Genomic DNA, 17710 nt, shown 5'->3' on the forward strand with positions numbered 1-17710 from the left:
CGGGTGACTGTCTGTGAGGAGTGTGGTGTGTTCTCCCTGTGTCTGCGTGGGTTTCCTCCGGGTGACTGTCTGTGAGGAGTGTGGTGTGTTCTCCCTGTGTCTGTGTGGGTTTCCTCCGGGTGACTGTCTGTGAGGAGTGTGGTGTGTTCTCCCTGTGTCTGTGTGGGTTTCCTCCGGGTGACTGTCTGTGAGGAGTGTGGTGTGTTCTCTCTGTGTCTGTGTGGGTTTCCTCCGGGTGACTGTCTGTGAGGAGTGTGGTGTGTTCTCCCTGTGTCTGCGTGGGTTTCCTCCGGGTGACTGTCTGTGAGGAGTGTGGTGTGTTCTCCCTGTGTCTGCATGGGTTTCCTCCGGGTGACTGTCTGTGAGGAGTGTGGTGTGTTCTCCCTGTGTCTGCGTGGGTTTCCTCCGGGTGACTGTCTGTGAGGAGTGTGGTGTGTTCTCCCTGTGTCTGTGTGGGTTTCCTCCGGGTGACTGTCTGTGAGGAGTGTGGTGTGTTCTCCCTGTGTCTGTGTGGGTTTCCTCCGGGTGACTGTCTGTGAGGAGTGTGGTGTGTTCTCCCTGTGTCTGCGTGGGTTTCCTCCTACAGCTCTAACACACATTTGGTAGGTGGTCTGGCCGTGTAAATTGTCCGTGGGTGAGGGTGTGAGTGACTGGGAGAGAGACTCTGTTCAGGGCGTGTTCCTGCCTTGTGCCCAATCAGGATGAAGAGTCTCACACACACACACAGGCTTGTTGATCTATCAGCCCACGTTTCCTTTTCTCGGTGAGAGCAACTGACTTCAGCATTTTTTCCACATTTATCAGATTTTAGCCTCAGATACTTTGTAAAACACACGCTCAACATTTCCAACACTGATTAAACCAGCTCAGTGTTTTTAGTGCATCACTTATAAACAAGAGGTCGCATGGATAATGTAATTTAGTTCAGACAGCATCAAGTAAACAACAGGTTACCTTTAAAAACAAGTGTAAAACTGTGCCCAGTAACAGATAACTGTGTGTAACAGGAAGTCAACAGAACAATGTGGTAAGATAAGTTTCTAAACATCCTAAAAACAAACTTCCTCAGGCATCATGTTAAAGGCCATGTGTGGACATCACCTTCAGCCACCTCTTGGTTCTACACACAGCTCCAGTGCTACATTCACCGACTGTATTCCATCTGTTGCTCTGCATACATTTGTTTTTACCCCCTTTCTCCCTGCACTCAGGTGTGATGTGGTGCTGGATCATTCTCAGCGCTGCAGTGACACTGACGTGGTGGTGGTGTGTTAGTGTGTGTTGTGCTGGTGTAGAGTGGATCAGACACAGCAGTGCTGCTGGAGTTTTTAAACCCCTCAGTGTCTGGACTGAGAACAGTCCACCGACAAAAAAACATCCAGCCGACAGCGTCCTGTGTCACTGATGAAGGACTAGAGGACGAGCGACACACACTGTGCAGCGACAGATGAGCTACTGTCTCTGACTCTACATCTACAAGGTGGACCAACGAGGGAGGAGTGTCTCAGAGAGTGGACACAGGGTTTAAAAACTCCAGCAGCACTGCTGTGTCTGATCCACTCTACACCAGCACAACACACACTAACTAATTGGAGAAACACAAAATGGACAATGAGTGTAGAAACAAAGAGTGTGTTGATCAGTGAAGCCTGAACAGCTGAATATAAATCACATTCCTCAGTGTTTACTGCGTCCGCCCTCAACCTTTATCACAGTCACGCGTTCTGTTTATCAATTAAATCAATAGCCACTCCTCCAGAGCTCTTTTCAGCTGATAGCACGTCCTTTTCCCAATCTGAATCAGTCCTTAACACACTCAGACCGCTCTGGGGTGGTCACTCCACTGCACTCAGAGCTACAGCATCATCATCTGTTTGTTTTTCTTCTTTTGTGTCCATTTCATTTTCTCATAGTGAGGTTCCTCTCCTCTCTCCAGATCCATGTCCTGTCAGACCCACAGAGAGATGTGGATGTGTTCAGGTCTGAAGTGAGAGCGGTGCTCGGTGTTCTCCCTCTGAACAGATGAAATTTATAAGTACTGTTTATCTGCGGGGTCCGTTTTTGTGAAAGTCACTAGATTGTATGCAGTTGTTATAGGTTCAGATTTCTCTGTAGATCAAGAAAAAAAAAAAATCCTGTACTTAATGGCCATTTTGACTGGAAATGATATAAATGAAGGGTGGTCTCTGACTTTGTAACAATGCTAGACGTAGGAGCTACTTAAACAGATATGTGTTCTCCCTCGTGTTAAAGTCACTTAAAAAAAAACAGCGAGTGTGTATTAAAATGCACAGACCTGTGTTCACTTGAAGGCAATGTTTACGATTTTTATGCAATACACTTTTTTTTTTTTTGCTGCTGTCTGGTCTGTTTGTGCACTGCTGGAAAAGGTCTGGTGCTTATACACAGCCCTGGCCCCGTAAATGGGAAGCAAATTAAGTGCCTTGGTCCAAACTGGCTCAGGCGTTCTCGTTCTCTCTCTCTCTCTCTGTCTCTGTCTCTCTCTCTCTCTCTCTCTCTCTCTCTTAGCCATTACTTAGAAATGTCGTTTGGTGAATAGACATCCAACATTCAAATGTTGAAAAGCATGAAAAGGGATAAGGATGTTGCCCTATTTCTGCTTCACAGGTGGGTAAACATTGACTTATTCTTCCTGTTTCAGATTTATTACTAAAGTTGGGACTGACTCTGAGCGCTAACTGCATGAAAGTAAACATAGAGGGAAAGTGTTACAAAACTAAACTGCTGGAGGTACAAATGAAAATCTGGGGGAATTCAAACAATGAATAAAAACTTTGACAATTTACACTTCAGCCACCAAATAGCTACAGCCAGCTTCTTACTCAGACGCACCGCTCCACCTTAAAAATGCCACAAACAATGGAGAGTTTGTTTTCCCGGGAGAACAGTAGTTTTCCAGAATCATCAATTTTGCCTTTAACTTCACTGTATCTGTTTCTGATAAAGTGCCCACTGACTGTGTGCTATGGACTTAACTCTACCACATTCTATAATATTTATAAATGTTTACGTTGCGTTGATGTCATATGTCCATTTCATCTCCAGGGATTTTATTATTCTTTAAGTATCTTATTTTGCACAGTGCCACAATGAAAGCTTCTGGAGTAAGAGGATGTGATGTACAGAACAAAACTGGACTTTAAAACCACTGTGCGTTTACATGCACTTAATAATCCATTCTTAATCGGATTTCTGATTACTCGTGTACTCATGCAAACAGCACACTTTGATTTCTGAGATCGGAGTAAGGTGGGTTTGAGCTCTTTCTGTTTTCTCTGTCTGTGCCTGAGCTCAGATGTAACCGGAGACAGGGCGGAGCGAGTCTGATGCATGTTTTGAAGTTCTCTAATCTTTCTGTACCTGTTAGTTGCAGTAGGAAGTTTGTCTCGATATTACTGACTGTCAGATTATTGTCAGACTCATGTAAACTCTGAGTTTTCCCATTGTCTGATTTCCCAAGTGCATGTAAACACACTCACAGCTGTACTTTTAAAGGTACATTACACTGTTTGTGTAATGACAATAATGTACCTCTACTGTACCCTCAGACAGTGCAGTATATACTTTAAATCAGGATTTTAAATCCATATTAAGCTCATGCACTGAAATCATTTGATTTTGCTTGATATTGGCCCTTTAAAACCTTCCGAAATCAGTATGTCATAAAAGATACGACAGGCAAAACATGATTGGGGGTGGACATTCTGTAGCAAGTGACTTGTAAAGTGGAATAAAATACAACCAAAGTTATTAACACACAGGAAACAGCAGTCATAGAGGGGTCGGAGATGAATTCACAGCCTTGCTGATGTCATGTGAGTGGAACTGTAAAACATCTCCATCCAGTGGTGCTTTACAGTCAACTCCAGCCGTAAACAAGAGCCCAACGGATGAGACTATAACTAGAGACGCCATGTTTACACAGGAAAGTCATGCCCCTCAGGCAAAAGAGCCAATCAAATCACAGGTTACGCCAAATTGGGCCAAGCTTTCCCCGGCTGGCTAACTTTCCTTTAAGGTGGTAAGACACAACAGACCCGTACTCATCCCCATCGCATCTATCTTACACGTCTGAAACACACCTGTGGATGTAAGTCAACCCCAGTTCAAAGCGACAGTATCCTGGTATGATACGAGTGGAAATAACTGCACAGGGGCGGAGCCAAGCTGCCCACAGCTTGTGAGTAGAACTCAGTCTCCACTGAACTTCAGCCGTTACGAATGTAATTTACCAGCTCTCAGTTCCGCATCGTCGGCCTCTGACACGCTCCTGTGGTTGCAGTTTCAGGCCTAAAGGTCTATCCCCGTTCAAAGAAGCAGGATCCTGGCACTGTACAAGTGGGTATAACTGCCCACAGGAGGAGTCAAGCTGGCCGTGGAGTGGACACACTTCCTGTCTTTACTGTAAGATCTTTACTGTAACACAGCAGTGACTGTATGGCACTTTCCAAAGAAGCCCAGCTGCTGGTTTCTACCAGGTTTCAGTTCCCCATCGGCTCCTCAGGCGCTGGGGTTCTTCGTTAGAGGCACAGTGACTGAGTGCTGATGATAATTCCTCATCCAGCCTCGAACCACCTGCAAAAACACCACACAGTACTGTGTTCACTGACTGTTTCAGCATCGGATGAATTCAAGTTCGAAACCTGTCAGTTCTTTCCATTTTCTCACAGAGTTCATATATTAGCGATCAGGGTAGTGCTTGGTCTTAAAGGAAATTGCTGCTGTTGGTTAACGCCCCACTTTCGGACCCTGTAAGAACCACTGGTTTAGAACCAGCCATTCTCTCTCTTTCTAGTGAACACACCATGCTGCCCTCGCTCCCCCGTCCCTAGCAAAGAATCGTTTTTATCTCTAATGTTGACATTGAAACGATTAATATGGATTCACTTGGAAATTCAACAAATCAAGATGTTTCCACGATGTCCATTTACCTGTACATTACCAAAAAACAGTGCAGTGGACGTACCTTGGTGTCCTCCTCCCTCCAGAGTACGTCCTGTTCCTCGCTCAGTTCCTCTGACGGGTCGTAGGCATACACTGGAAGCAGCTGGTGCCTCAACCTGTCAATCCTGGAAATGAAAAAACAAAAAAACAGGTTATTTAAAAAAAAAATTATTTACTTTGCAGTGCTGCACAGAACTCATTTATATTCGTATTGTTGTGGCTTTTAACGTTGTTTGTACGTGTCTGTGTAAGTTTTTATTCATTCATTTGTAGCTCAAGTTGTTTAGTTGTGTAGCACTGTCGCTAATGCAGTTAGCGGTCTCCTGAGTTTGGAGACATTTCCACTTTAAGTGATCAGAAACAGCAAAAATAAGTCAGTGTTACCCCCCTATGGAGCAGGAGTAGAACAACATCCTCATCTCGGTTCATGCTTTTCTAAAAACTCCAGATGCCTCTGCCATTAGCGAGAGAGAGAGAGGATGCCTAGCATACCGGACCGAGCTGGTTTGTTTATTTAGTCATTTACAGACACTGGGGCTTCGTAAAACACAACACTAAAGAATAATTCAAACAGTGACTAAAAAAACAAATCGTTTTTTTTCCGCAAACACACCATTCCACCTTAAAAGACACTTAGCTTCTGAATGTAAACAAACCGGAGAGAACCGTGTCTACTCACAATCGTAGACGTTCCCTTTAAGACCGTATTAAACTTTACTAAATGGTAAGGTAAAGTCACAATTAATCATTAGATAAAGATAATTAACCAGAACTAACATTAACTAACATTATTTTAAGATTTTATAAAATACTCTAATGATGTTTTTTTCTTGTTTCAGTCATTACTTGATGTTTAATCGTAACTTTACGTAATAATTTACTGATGTTTATTACTGTCTTATTACTTTAAACAGCCTTAAGTACCGTTAATTGATGTATTTTAAAGTGAAAAAAAGCTCAGTTTCCTTTGTGATTAGTGGTTTGTGGCGCTGTATTTGAAAACCTCCACCACAGTGTGTGCTGAGCAGTCACGTTAATACTCAGAGACATTGACAAGGGCCAAATGGTTCACGTGTTGTCCTTCCATGGATCACTTTTGGCCAGTACTGACCACTGCACACCAGGAACATGACCTTTTGTTGACCGAATTATTGCCGTCTGAGTGGAAAACCCGGCTTCATTCTCAATCATGTGTATTACAACATGACCAAAGACGTGAGGCTGTGTGTTGTGGAAATTACTAAGCACAAATTTTAAGTAATGCTTCCGCAGCACATTTTTGCAAGACACTGTAGCAAACGGTGTGTCATGGCATAGTTTTGCATTAGGTTTTGAGTAACACAACACACCACCGGTGACTGAATATTTTCATACCATTTACCAAGCATTATCAGTTTTAAAAGATACCATGTTCTTGTTAAAGGACACATATAATGAAAAAATGTTCAGTTCGTGTTCATATTAAAGTGTGAATCTGGAGCCCACCAACCCACACACTGTGAAACAAGACACACCCAGTCAGTTTTCTGTGCACTGCTTGAGTAAGTGAACACGGGATAAAACGAGTCATTCTGATTCTGCTCCGCTTCTGACGTCAAGAGCAGAGACTTTAGAATGGCCCCGCCCCCTCATCTGAGTCTGTCCAATCACAGCGCTGGACCCGCGTTTATGTGAGAGCGCAAAGACGAGGTTAAACGCAGCAAAACAGACACAACGAGAAATAAGAGCACTGAGTAAAAACGGAGAAGAAAGAGAACCAAAAGAAAACGGCTAAAAACCAGAGCTTCTGCTCCTTGCTCCTCACTGCTGTGCGCTCGGGGTCGGGGTGAACAGCGAGCGGCTCGTTATCATTTAAAGGAACAGGTGCTGAAAGCGGGCGTTCTGAACAGGGCTGTTTACACAGGGGGAGAACACTGCTGTGGGGTTTGATCCTTGTGGTGTTTTGACCAAAGCAGGTCAGAGGCATTGCATTAAGAACCAGAACTGTGTTCCACTGTGGAGACGGTGAATACATCCCCTTTATATTCCGGGGAAAACCAGCGTAGTGGTCAAGTGATGCAATCAATGAAGGATGTGATCTGTTTTTTTCAGTCAGTGCCACAAACCACAAGAATACAACTGTCTGAGTTTTAATTTCTGGCGAAGGCTCACTTCCCTGTAAACATACAGTTACTAGATTTTACCACAGCAACTGGTGTCATTTTAAGCATTGGGTTCTGATTGGCTGATTGGTTTAGTATTAAACATCTGCCTACTTTTAATATTTTAATATCTCGAAATTCCCAAATACAGCCCTGACTAGAACAGTCACTGGTACAGTCAGGTTCCTACTCACATCCTAAGCATGGCACCACCATTGTAGATTCATACTGGATTATAATCACTCCATATTTATTATTGTCAGACTGTTAAAGGAACACTATGTAGTATTTTTATCTTAAAATGACAGCTTCAAAATGATTGTGATGCTCCTCCTGTAATAGGGAGAATAGCACCTCTGTCACTGCTCTCCAGGGATAATTCCCTAAAGACTTGGCTACGCAACTTGGAAACCAGGCGCTGGAGAACTGCGTCACGCACGTCTCTGATGTTTCGCTAAGAGTCTAGGTTGATTTTCCCATTATGGACACTACTGCAGAAGCTAGAGCAAGGAGGAGAAAGAGAAAGAGAAAGAGAGAGGGAGAGAGAGCCAGTTTTGCAGCTGCTAACTTTAGCAGATTAGCACTTATTAGCATTAGCATTGATTCTGGTAATAAGTGCGTTTCTATAGTTACTGTGTGGTTATAATGGCCACTGTGTGTCGGTGGAATCCACGCTTTGTTGAGGACGGCGTTATAATCAGATTTCTGAGAGTTACAGATGAGCCAGAGCCAGAGCTAGCGTCTGCTAACTTTAGCCGGATTAGCGCTCATTTTAGCCTTAGACATCGATTCAGGTGGTAAGTGCTTTTCTGTCCCGAGTGTCTATGTGAATATCCCTCAGCTCAGGTGTGTGTGACAGGGTGAGAGAGGTGAGGTGTGGGCATGTTCGTCTGGTGAGAGAGAGTGTGTGTTTATCACTAGAAGCCCCAAGAGCTGGCGGTGACAGATGTGAATATCCCTTGTGTGTATGTGTGTGTGTGTGTGAGAGCGAGAGACAATGACATAGCATTCCTTCAACACTGCACATGCTGCAGATTGATACTGGAGTAAAACAGTATCAGATATTTTCTCTCACGCTGAAGGGATTCTCAGTAACGCTCGGTTTACCAGAACACATCCTCAGCTCTGTGTTTCTGTGCTTAATGGTGACAGCTGACACTGAGTTTGTTTTCCCGTTTCTCTGACTCTGATTCACTGTAATTTCACTGAGTGTTTTACAGGAACAGATGCTTTAAAAGTCCAAACTGCTGACTTTAACATTTAGAGAGAATACAATTAACTTTAGGCCTAAACAGCTCTTTTAAACACATTTATACATTTATCAGAACATATAAAATGTGTGGGAATAAGCATTTTTAAAGAAATGAAAAGGAGAAGAGAGTTAATTTAGCATTAATTACATGCTTTAACATGCTGCAGGTGAAAACAGTGCCCCATTTCCCTTCAGACGCAGTTCCCTTTTTTTATTTATATATATGTGTGTGTGTGTGCGTGTGTGTGTAAATAACACAAATTAATTTCATCAAAGCATAATTATGAAAACTGTGAAAGACTATTAATTTAAATTAATTTAAACAAACTTCTGATTTTCAGTTATTAATAAATACCTTAAGTAGATGTAAACCTATTAACAACTCGGTGTCGACTGATGGAGGAGACAAAGTAGGGTGAGTATTCGGCAAGATTTGAGGTTTAACTGTGGATGAATGTGGATTCACTATTTGGCAAACAACAGGTCACTTCTATCTGTGTGTTGTAAATGATTATTAATGACTTTTAATGCATTTAGAGCCTTAATAACCAATAATAAACAAACTGTAAACCATGTATGTAGGTGTAGACGTATTCTAAAGTGGTACCCAATAAAATAAATCTGTGACGTTTCTGATTTTTTAACAGTGCTGTATCTGTGCAATGCACATTCAGCAAAATAAGAGACTCGCTGGTGTGAAGACAGATTGGTCCAAAAGCTTGGAGAGAACAGGAAGTACAATCCAGGGTTTAGGGTTAGGGTTAGGGTTAGGTCTGTTCAAAGCCCGGGGTTGCAGGGTCAGTCTGGGGCTCCAGGGGGCGCTGTGCCACATGCGCAGTAGGGATAAACACACTGAAACGTCGTCGTTTTTACAAAAAACCCTTTTCCATCGCTTTCACATTCCGGTTTATTCAGCGATATTCTAATTTCACCTCGGATCACATCTCATTCCCTCCCCTAAAAGTTACTCAGTGCAGTTTCTGCAGTGCTGAGCCTGGAGTAGTGACCACAGAGGCTCTATTCTCTGTGTTACAGCTCAGTGGGGCGTCACAATGATACTGAAGCTGTTATTTAATGTAAAAATATTATTACCATTATTTTAAATTACAATGAAATAAAACTTACCTTTGCTTCCTCCTCAGATACAACACCTGCCAAACAGAGCAGACACATTATAAATACACCATAATATCACAGTCACATTAATAGACACCTCTTTATTATTCATTCATTCATTCATTCATTGTCTGTAACCCTTATCCAGTTCAGGGTCGCGGTGGGTCCAGAGCCTACCTGGAATCATTGGGCGCAAGGCAGGAATACACCCTGGAGGGGGCGCCAGTCCTTCACAGGGCAACACACACACACACACATTCACTCACACAATCACACCTACGGACACTTTTGAGTCACCAATCCACCTACCAACGTGTGTTTTTGGAGCGTAGGAGGAAACCAGAGCACCCGGCGGAAACCCACGCAGACACAGGGAGAAAACACCACACTCCTCAGAGACAGTCACCCGGAGGAAACCCACACAGACACAGGGAGAACACACCACGCTCCTCACAGACAGTCACCCGGAGGAAACCCACGCAGACACAGAGAGAACACACCACACTCCTCACAGACAGTCACCCGGAGCGGGAATCAAACCCACAACCTCCAGGCCCCTGGAGCTGTGTGACTGCGACACCTACCTGCTGCGCCACCGTGCCACCCACCTCTTCATTAAGCTGCACCTATTGTGTGCCAACAGAGGGCACCATCTCTACTGAAATGGGAAGCTCTGGTGCAGCTGCATATGAGCCTAGGGTCACCTGGGTTAAAGGGTATAAAGCTCCCCAGCATTGGGACATAGAGCGGTACATGTGGTGTTTGTGATCCAGAACTAATCCTCCAGCATTAGAAGCTAACCTCTCTAAAGCCGTCCAGCATCTAAAATAAAACGAGAGCAGAAAGGGACAGAAGTGTGGAGAAACTCCTGATGAATGCCCTTCATTTCAGAAGCATTGTCAGACAAGCTGATGTTCACACATTGGCCGTAGCGAGTGTAATAATAATTCCTGTAAGAAAGACAAGAATCCGCTTCTCACGAGGCGACTGTGCTCATAAAGAGCTTGTGTTTTTCACAGGAAGAGCTGCATTAAAATCAATGCTCCACTCACTCACTCTGTTAAAGGAGCATCTGCTTGAAGGCAATATTTACAACAGAGTATAAAAGCTCCCTTCTCCTCTCTCCAATTAGGTTACACTCATTGGAATCACTCCGTCATGTGATATGACATTCTTCACCTTAACCCCTTCATGGACACACACACACACACAGTATTGTCTCCATGCTTTCAGAAATTCATAGACATTACATGAACTTACATTCATTTTGTGGAGACACTAGTTTTGAACGTAACCCACACCCACATCTAATGGTGCGTTTCCACTTCATGGTACTTATTCTACTCAACTCTACTCACTGTTTGGTTCCTGGTCAACAACACCCCCCCCCCCCACACACACACACACACAGAAAAAATAAAAGGTATCAGGTATCATCTCTAACAGGAACAGCAGGCTTTGGAAACCACAACAACTGCGATGGTAACGTTAAGCGGTGTTTACTCATGGTGTATTGGCGTGTTGTTGTTTGGGACTGAACACAGCTCCGTCATCAGTTCAGACAGATCAGTAGAGTTTGTTCCTTCCTTGTTGCAGCGTCCAGCTCTCGCTGGATTCTTTCGTCTGCCACCGATCCAAGGAGCGTTTGAACCTCTTCAAAAGACCACGGCGTCATTTTACGAGCTGCCGTCGTGAGTCGGATAAAAACAAACGTGATCTCTGCTGCAGCTGGAGATTTTACAGATGAAGAGTTGGTGCTGGTCGTCTGCGTTGCGTGGCGTAGAGTGACGACTCTCTCTGGACGATCAGCGCTCTGCAAGGTTTACACGCCACGGTTTAGTCCCTACTCGACTCGCTCTGAACCACGAGAGAACAGGGAGTAAAAAAGCTGAGTCGGGTCGAGTCGAGTGGAGTAGTTACGATGTAGTGGAAAATCTCCATAAAACAAACCTAGCCTAAACCTTACTTTACCAATAAGAATCTATTCTCCAAACTGTGTGTGTGTGTGTGAGAGAGAGAACAGATTTTAGTACCCACACTGTGATTTATATCTGTACCACATTCAAACATTGTTACACACACAAACACAGGAAACTGTAACATGTGTAAGTCTGAGTGCCTTGGTGTTGTAGTTATTTGTTTGATTGGTCCCCATTTATTCAGATCTGTCTGATTTTAAACAGTCTCCTGTTGAAATGTGACCACATTTATGTGCATTTTCCTGACAAAATAAATCAGTGCCCCTTCTGTGGGCTAGCGTAAATAAATCCTATGTTAATGTAACAGATGCATTTTCAATTGAAGGAACACTACAAAACAATTTTACCGTCAAATTACAGTCTGATGCTCCACTGAGCTGTAACAGTGAGAACAGAGCCTCTGTCGTTCCTTCTCCGGGTTCAGCATTGCAGTAACTGCACTATGTAAATTCCGAAGGAGGGGTAGGAAACATCAGCCCGCCTCTGTTGTTGCTACTCTAGGCTCAGCACTGCAGAAACTGCACTATGTAACTTTTGGAGAAAGGTAGTAAACCAATCCCCTCCCTCCCACTCTCCGCTGAGTTCAGTGCAGTGCTGTGGAAATTAATTACACTAGGGTGAGCCTCAGGAACAAAGACAAACACAACTTACTTAGCGTTCCTTTAATGCCGTTAATTTAGTGGTGTAATGTCCTTTAAAAATAAACAAATTTCCATTACTTTGTGCAAAAAAACAAAGTAGACTGGCTACATCTGAAAGCATCAGCTGCTCAGGTTTTGGAAAGACACAAGGGCATTATGGGAAATGTAGTGCCTGTTGTGACCGATGAATCTGACTCTACTGAGGTGACTGTAGTGAGGCACAGCAGCGTAACATGTGCCTAATGATGCCTCTGGTGCTCATCTTCTAAGAGGAACTAGGAGATCTGGAGCTTAATTTATGGAAACAACGGCAATGAAGCTGCAGAAACAGTTGTTGGTGAATAACATCGCTGCGCTCTCCATTTGACAGACTGCGGTTCAGTGGACACAAGGCCATACCAATAAGTGTCCCCGAGCAAGAGTGCTAACACTGCACTAGTCTAGAACAGATGCATTTAAACACAACACAATGAATGAGAGAGAACAGTCACGTGAACAGGGTCCACTCTCCACCTACCACTGCTACAATGATCCCAATGAAAGTGATGGAGAAGAAGGGCAGCAGGATGTAGCCCAGGCCTGTGTCTCCACTGTCGATGGGGGGTGTCTGCGTGGTCGTGTTCATTTCTCCTCGAGATGTTTCCTGAGCTTTCAGGCTGTTTAAAGCCTCTGATTTTCAGCTTTACTGCACGCTGAGGGATCGTCATCCTCGGCCTTCACATGACTCCCTCATGCTCCCTGATCCCGCCTCCACTGATCAGAGAGAGAGAGAGAGAGAGAGAGGGGGTTGGATGACGAGTTCTGGCTCACAATCCTCACTCCAACTCATCCCAAAGGTTTAAGACAGAGCTCTATCACTCCAGAGAATGCAGTTTCACTGCTCCACAGCCCAGTGGGGTGGTTTACACCCCTCTAGCCAACACTTGGCATTGAGCATGCTAATCTCAGGCTCATGTGTAGCTGATCCAGAGCATCCCTGACCAAAACTAAGCTGACTTCAGTGTCGAACTCCTGTTTGTCTCCTCAGTGCTGTCACGTTCATCACTCTGTTACTGTTTGTGTTTATCTTGAACAAAATCATAACGTGTGGGAACCACTTAAGAAGGTGTGGGAATGATATTTGAAGTGTGGGAGTTACTCAGTAAGGTTTGGGTAGGAGATATTTATACATCTCATTCACATGCCTTATTACATCACTCCAACGTATTAAATATCCAGCTCCCACGGGTTGTTAAGTCATTCCCATGCGTTATCAAGTTATTCCCACACCTTAATTTTATTATAAAAGGATGTCACCAGCAGGGCACCATACTGATGTTCTGTGTCCAATGCTGATTATATTACACTCCTGTTGTTCTCTTTTTATCATATTACAGCTCCACACTGGAGACTGGAGCTTGATTTTTTACTCCGTAGAAATTATTTGAATAAATAATACACTACTAAAAACTATGAAAAGATACAGAAACAAATATTGCCAACTTCAGCTCTGGAAATAAAAAAGCTGAGTCTCATCTCTATGACTTATATATCTCAATATTTTATTCATTCTAATGACAGCAAGTCATTACATGTCACAAGTATGAGATGCTACGTCGTTATTATGTGAAGCTACACATCCACAACTATGAGACAGTTAACTATGAGATCCTATAGTTATTAAAGACATTGCAAGTCATGTATGAGATAGCAAGCTATAATTATGAGATAGTAAGTCATAATACGTCATAATAATGAGATAACGTCAGATTTTTAATTGAACTGAGCCTTTGTCATCTACGTTGTTTTCATTTTTCCAAGTGTGAAGTTTTCATAGTACGTTCCTTTGCAGTTTTGTAGTTACTACAGGTAATTTAAAAATGATTTAAGTGTTTATTAGCAATTTGTACTCTTTATGCCACTAAAATCAAAACAACTTTACTCTAAAAGTGTAAGAATCCTATAACTCATCTGTAGTGAAATATTAAAACAAGCCTCCCTTGCTGTATTTCCTCAATCTTAGTCAAAATAAATAATAAAATAATATAGATATATGACCCAATCCAAATAGGGCATCTGTTCAGGGTGTGTTGAACACAGCACAAAACACGCACGTCTGCGTGAGACTCACGTGAAACAGGGCGAAATTCCCAGCGAAACTGCAGCTAAAAGAAATTGGAATCACATTAAAATAAAAAAATACCCCGAGCTTCGTTTAAGAGCAGCGCCTTCGCCGAGAGTCCGCTGCGAAACAGAAAAAGCGAAAATAAAGATCACGGGTCTCACACACTGCGGCTGCGCAGATGAAGACATCATCTCCACACCCAAACTCCGCTCGCAGATTTGATACAGATCAGATTGCTGCATTCTAAACGTTGATTGGCTAACATGTGCACCTCCAGAGCTCTGATTGGCTATAAATGTTTAAAATCTCTGATCTGATTGGCTGTCAGCACCCCGCCTCGTTGTTATTTGGCGCTGCGGTTTTTACAAGGAAATGTAGCTGCGCTGTTAACGGTCCACAACAAAATCACAACGTCACACAATTATTGATCTCTTTTAAGGAAATTAGGGCTTTTCACTTTAAAATATGACTTTGTTGCCTTTTCTCATTTTAACAAATAGTAATTATGTAAACCTTTTTTATTTATTTTCTTCATTATTATTATAATTAGCCACGAAAATAATACAACATCCGCAACCAAGTTATCACTGCTATTACTGCTGTTACTCATTTATTTACAGAGCATTCCATACACACTGGCAATTAAAAGTTCATTACAGACACAAAAGGACAAACTGAGAGGGTAAAAAGTAATATTTAAAAATACGAATTAAAATTTAAAAGTCATTAATCGCATTTGACAAAGGTCAATAAAATACAAAATACCTAAAAGCATTAGAAAAGGTTTGGCAACGGATAGCTTCAACTCCAATAAAAGAAAATATATTGGAATATAAAATAAAGAAGAAATGCAAGAACTAAAGTAGCAGTAAAATGACAACGACCTCTGCTGCTAGTCCCACTGTTAAAACTGTTAAAACCTAAAGTTACACGAAATATAAAGGTGTGTATAATACTTTAATTCCTTTGATTACTATTTGGGCTGATTTCACTTTTAGTTGTAATACACACCGCTTGGTGTCGCTGCAGAACAAGGGCAAAGAGGTGGAACAAACCTGTGCTAATTTGTACTTTATTCGACTGGTATTCGATAGAAATTAATTTTTAAACACACAGAAAAACCTCAGTGGCAAAGTTACAGCAGCACTGTAGATTTTTTTAAAATCATATGAAATAATTATGAACTTAGGGAAAAGATCAGTAATTAGTCTCCTCCAGAAAATAGCAAGCAATTTTATATATACAAATATTTTTATAAATATTTAAAAATGTAGATGTCTTTCTTTTTTATTGAAAAAATAATGATTTTACTAATATATATTCATTCATTTAAAATCCTGTTAAAATCTCCCTCTTTCTTTCTCTCTCTCTCTCTCTCTCTTTATCTCTGTCTCTCTCTCTCTCTGTCTCTCTCTCTCTCTTTCTGTCTCTTTCTCTCTCTCTCTCTCTCTCTCTGTCTCTCTCTCTCTGTCTCTCTGTCAGTCTCTCTCTCTGTCTGTTTCTTTCTCTCTCTCTCTCTCTCTCTTTCTCTCTCTCTCTCTCTCTCTCTGTCTCTGTCTATGTCTCTCTCTGTCTCTGTCTATGTCTCTCTCTCTCTCTGTCTGTCTCTCTCTCTCTCTCTCTCTCTGTCAGTCTCTCTGTCTGTTTCTTTCTCTCTCTCTCTCTCTCTCTTTCTCTCTCTCTCTCTCTCTCTCTCTCTCTCTCTCTTTCTTTCTCTCACTCTCTCTCTCTCTCTCTCTCTCTCTCTCTCTCTCTCTAGCCTTGAAGTGTTAATCAGAAGAACACCAGGAAACATCTTTCTGAGAAAACACACCAACTCTGTCCAAAAGTTCAACAAAACACCCCCACACATTTGCACACACACACACACACACACATACACACACACACACATATACAAATGGTGTGAGCGTTATCAGCAATTTAGGTTTTAATAGATTTATTTAATGTACTAAAAATTAAAAAAATAGATTTTCTAAAATACTTTTAATAAATGAAAATAAATCATTTTATTTTTCCACTGCCAAATAAAACCTAGTATCTCCAAAATGACACCTTTACAGCAAAACTGATATTCTCAGCTTTAATTGAGTCAATGGAAAACTCAGTAAACTCAAATGAACCCATTTCCTGTCGGTGCATTAAACACGAGTGTGAAGTGAATCTGCCCTCAGTTTCAGTAAAAACAGGTGTGGAAACGAACGCACTGACCACAGACAAACAGAGCTTCTTTTACATTTGTTATTGAACAGAGTCTCTCTTTCTCTCTCTCTCTCTCTCTCTCTCTCTCTCTCTCTCTTTCTCTCTCTCTCTCTCTCACTCTCTCTCTCTCTCTCTCTCTCTCTCTCTCTCTCTCTCTCTCTCTCTCTTAGAAAATCATGCTTACTGTAGTCGAGTGCTTTCTAGGAAAAGCATGACACCATCCCTGAAGACGACACACACTGAGTCTCTCTCTCTCTTACACACACACACACACACACACACACACACACACACACAGACTTAACAGATTTCTTGGAAATAAACACAAACGCAGCACTTTCAAAAATTCATAGAAATCTGTGTGTGATTAAATCTGGACCTCTGCCATTTACTCAAAGAAGGAGAGGAGCGGTTTAAATGGGTTAATGATTCCAGGCGTATTCTCTAATTTTATATTTAATTCAACTGCATCAGTGTTTAAAAGACTGTAGTTTGTACTGAGCTCCATTTCAGCCGTTCATTTTTATTCAACCATTGTTTTTACTGGGTTTAATATCACTCCTGTGTTGGTTGTGTTCGTAGAACACAGTGGGTGTGAATTAGTTTTGAAAACTTTGATCCAGAAACCACCACCCTTTTCAAAACACATCAACACACACAGCCAGACTCCAGCTGGAGGACTCCACCAGAGAGAGAGAGAGCTGCTGTTATTCAGTGCCAGCTCGTATACTCTAAGTACTGTTGTGGAAATAAGTGCATGTGCAGCCTGGAGAGTGTGTGAAAGTGTGTGAAAGTGTGTGTGGTGAGGAAGGCAGGTAGACAGGAAAAAAGGCCGCCCTGAATAAATAAATAGATAAATAAATCGTCCAGGTTGTTTACAGTCCTGCAGCCGCCACAGATATGTTTTTTATCGTCAGAGCTTTTATTGATCGCTATCAGCACTTAATGACAATGTACAAAGGTTTAAACATCAGCAAGTAAACATCTTCTAAGGGGATCACTTTCATGTGGCGTTTTTCTGCACAATTTTATTCACTTTATCTGAACAGTGGAAATGATTAAACATAATAAGTACCTTAACTTTACATAGGACCAGTATTTTCCAGTGTGTAAATTCCCTGAATAAACAATAATAGTGAATTAGCATCTGTAGAAGTAGTAAAAAAAACACTGTAACACTAGAACAGTAACAAAGTAAACGTGAGTGAATGTAATGTAGAGTATGGTTCAAACATTTTAGGCACCTGAGATTTAAAAAGGTATTTATCTGAGCAGTGAGTTTACTTCTTCATAAACATACAAACAAAACA

General features: G+C 42.1%; 1 protein-coding gene across 1 annotated transcript; it reads right to left on the bottom strand.

The window, feature by feature from the left end:
• Window positions 1-432: 432 nt before the first annotated feature.
• smim29 (small integral membrane protein 29) lies at window positions 433-14341 on the bottom strand. The gene is made up of 5 exons (XM_066671404.1): window positions 14205-14341; window positions 12612-12847; window positions 9484-9509; window positions 4988-5090; window positions 433-4596 (listed from the first exon to the last, which is right to left on the bottom strand). The coding sequence occupies exons 2-5, from the start codon at window positions 12717-12719 to the stop codon at window positions 4522-4524; spliced, it is 312 nt and encodes a 103-aa protein (XP_066527501.1). The 5' UTR covers window positions 12720-12847; window positions 14205-14341; the 3' UTR covers window positions 433-4521.
• Between the last annotated feature and the right edge of the window lie 3369 nt (window positions 14342-17710).

Source organism: Hoplias malabaricus, chromosome 5, assembly GCF_029633855.1.
Source record: "Hoplias malabaricus isolate fHopMal1 chromosome 5, fHopMal1.hap1, whole genome shotgun sequence".
NCBI classification, from domain to species: domain Eukaryota; kingdom Metazoa; phylum Chordata; class Actinopteri; order Characiformes; family Erythrinidae; genus Hoplias; species Hoplias malabaricus.

Bases quoted from the DNA above. Each gene is read 5' to 3' on its own strand.
- smim29 (XM_066671404.1), bottom strand. From the start codon at position 12,719: ATGAACACGACCACGCAGACACCCCCCATCGACAGTGGAGACACAGGC. The intron at 9,510-12,611 runs GTAGGTGGAGAG...TCTGTTTGGCAG, and splicing joins TTGGGATCATTGTAGCAGTG to GTGTTGTATCTGAGGAGGAA. The intron at 5,091-9,483 runs GTAAGTTTTATT...TTTCATTTCCAG, and splicing joins TATCTGAGGAGGAAGCAAAG to GATTGACAGGTTGAGGCACC.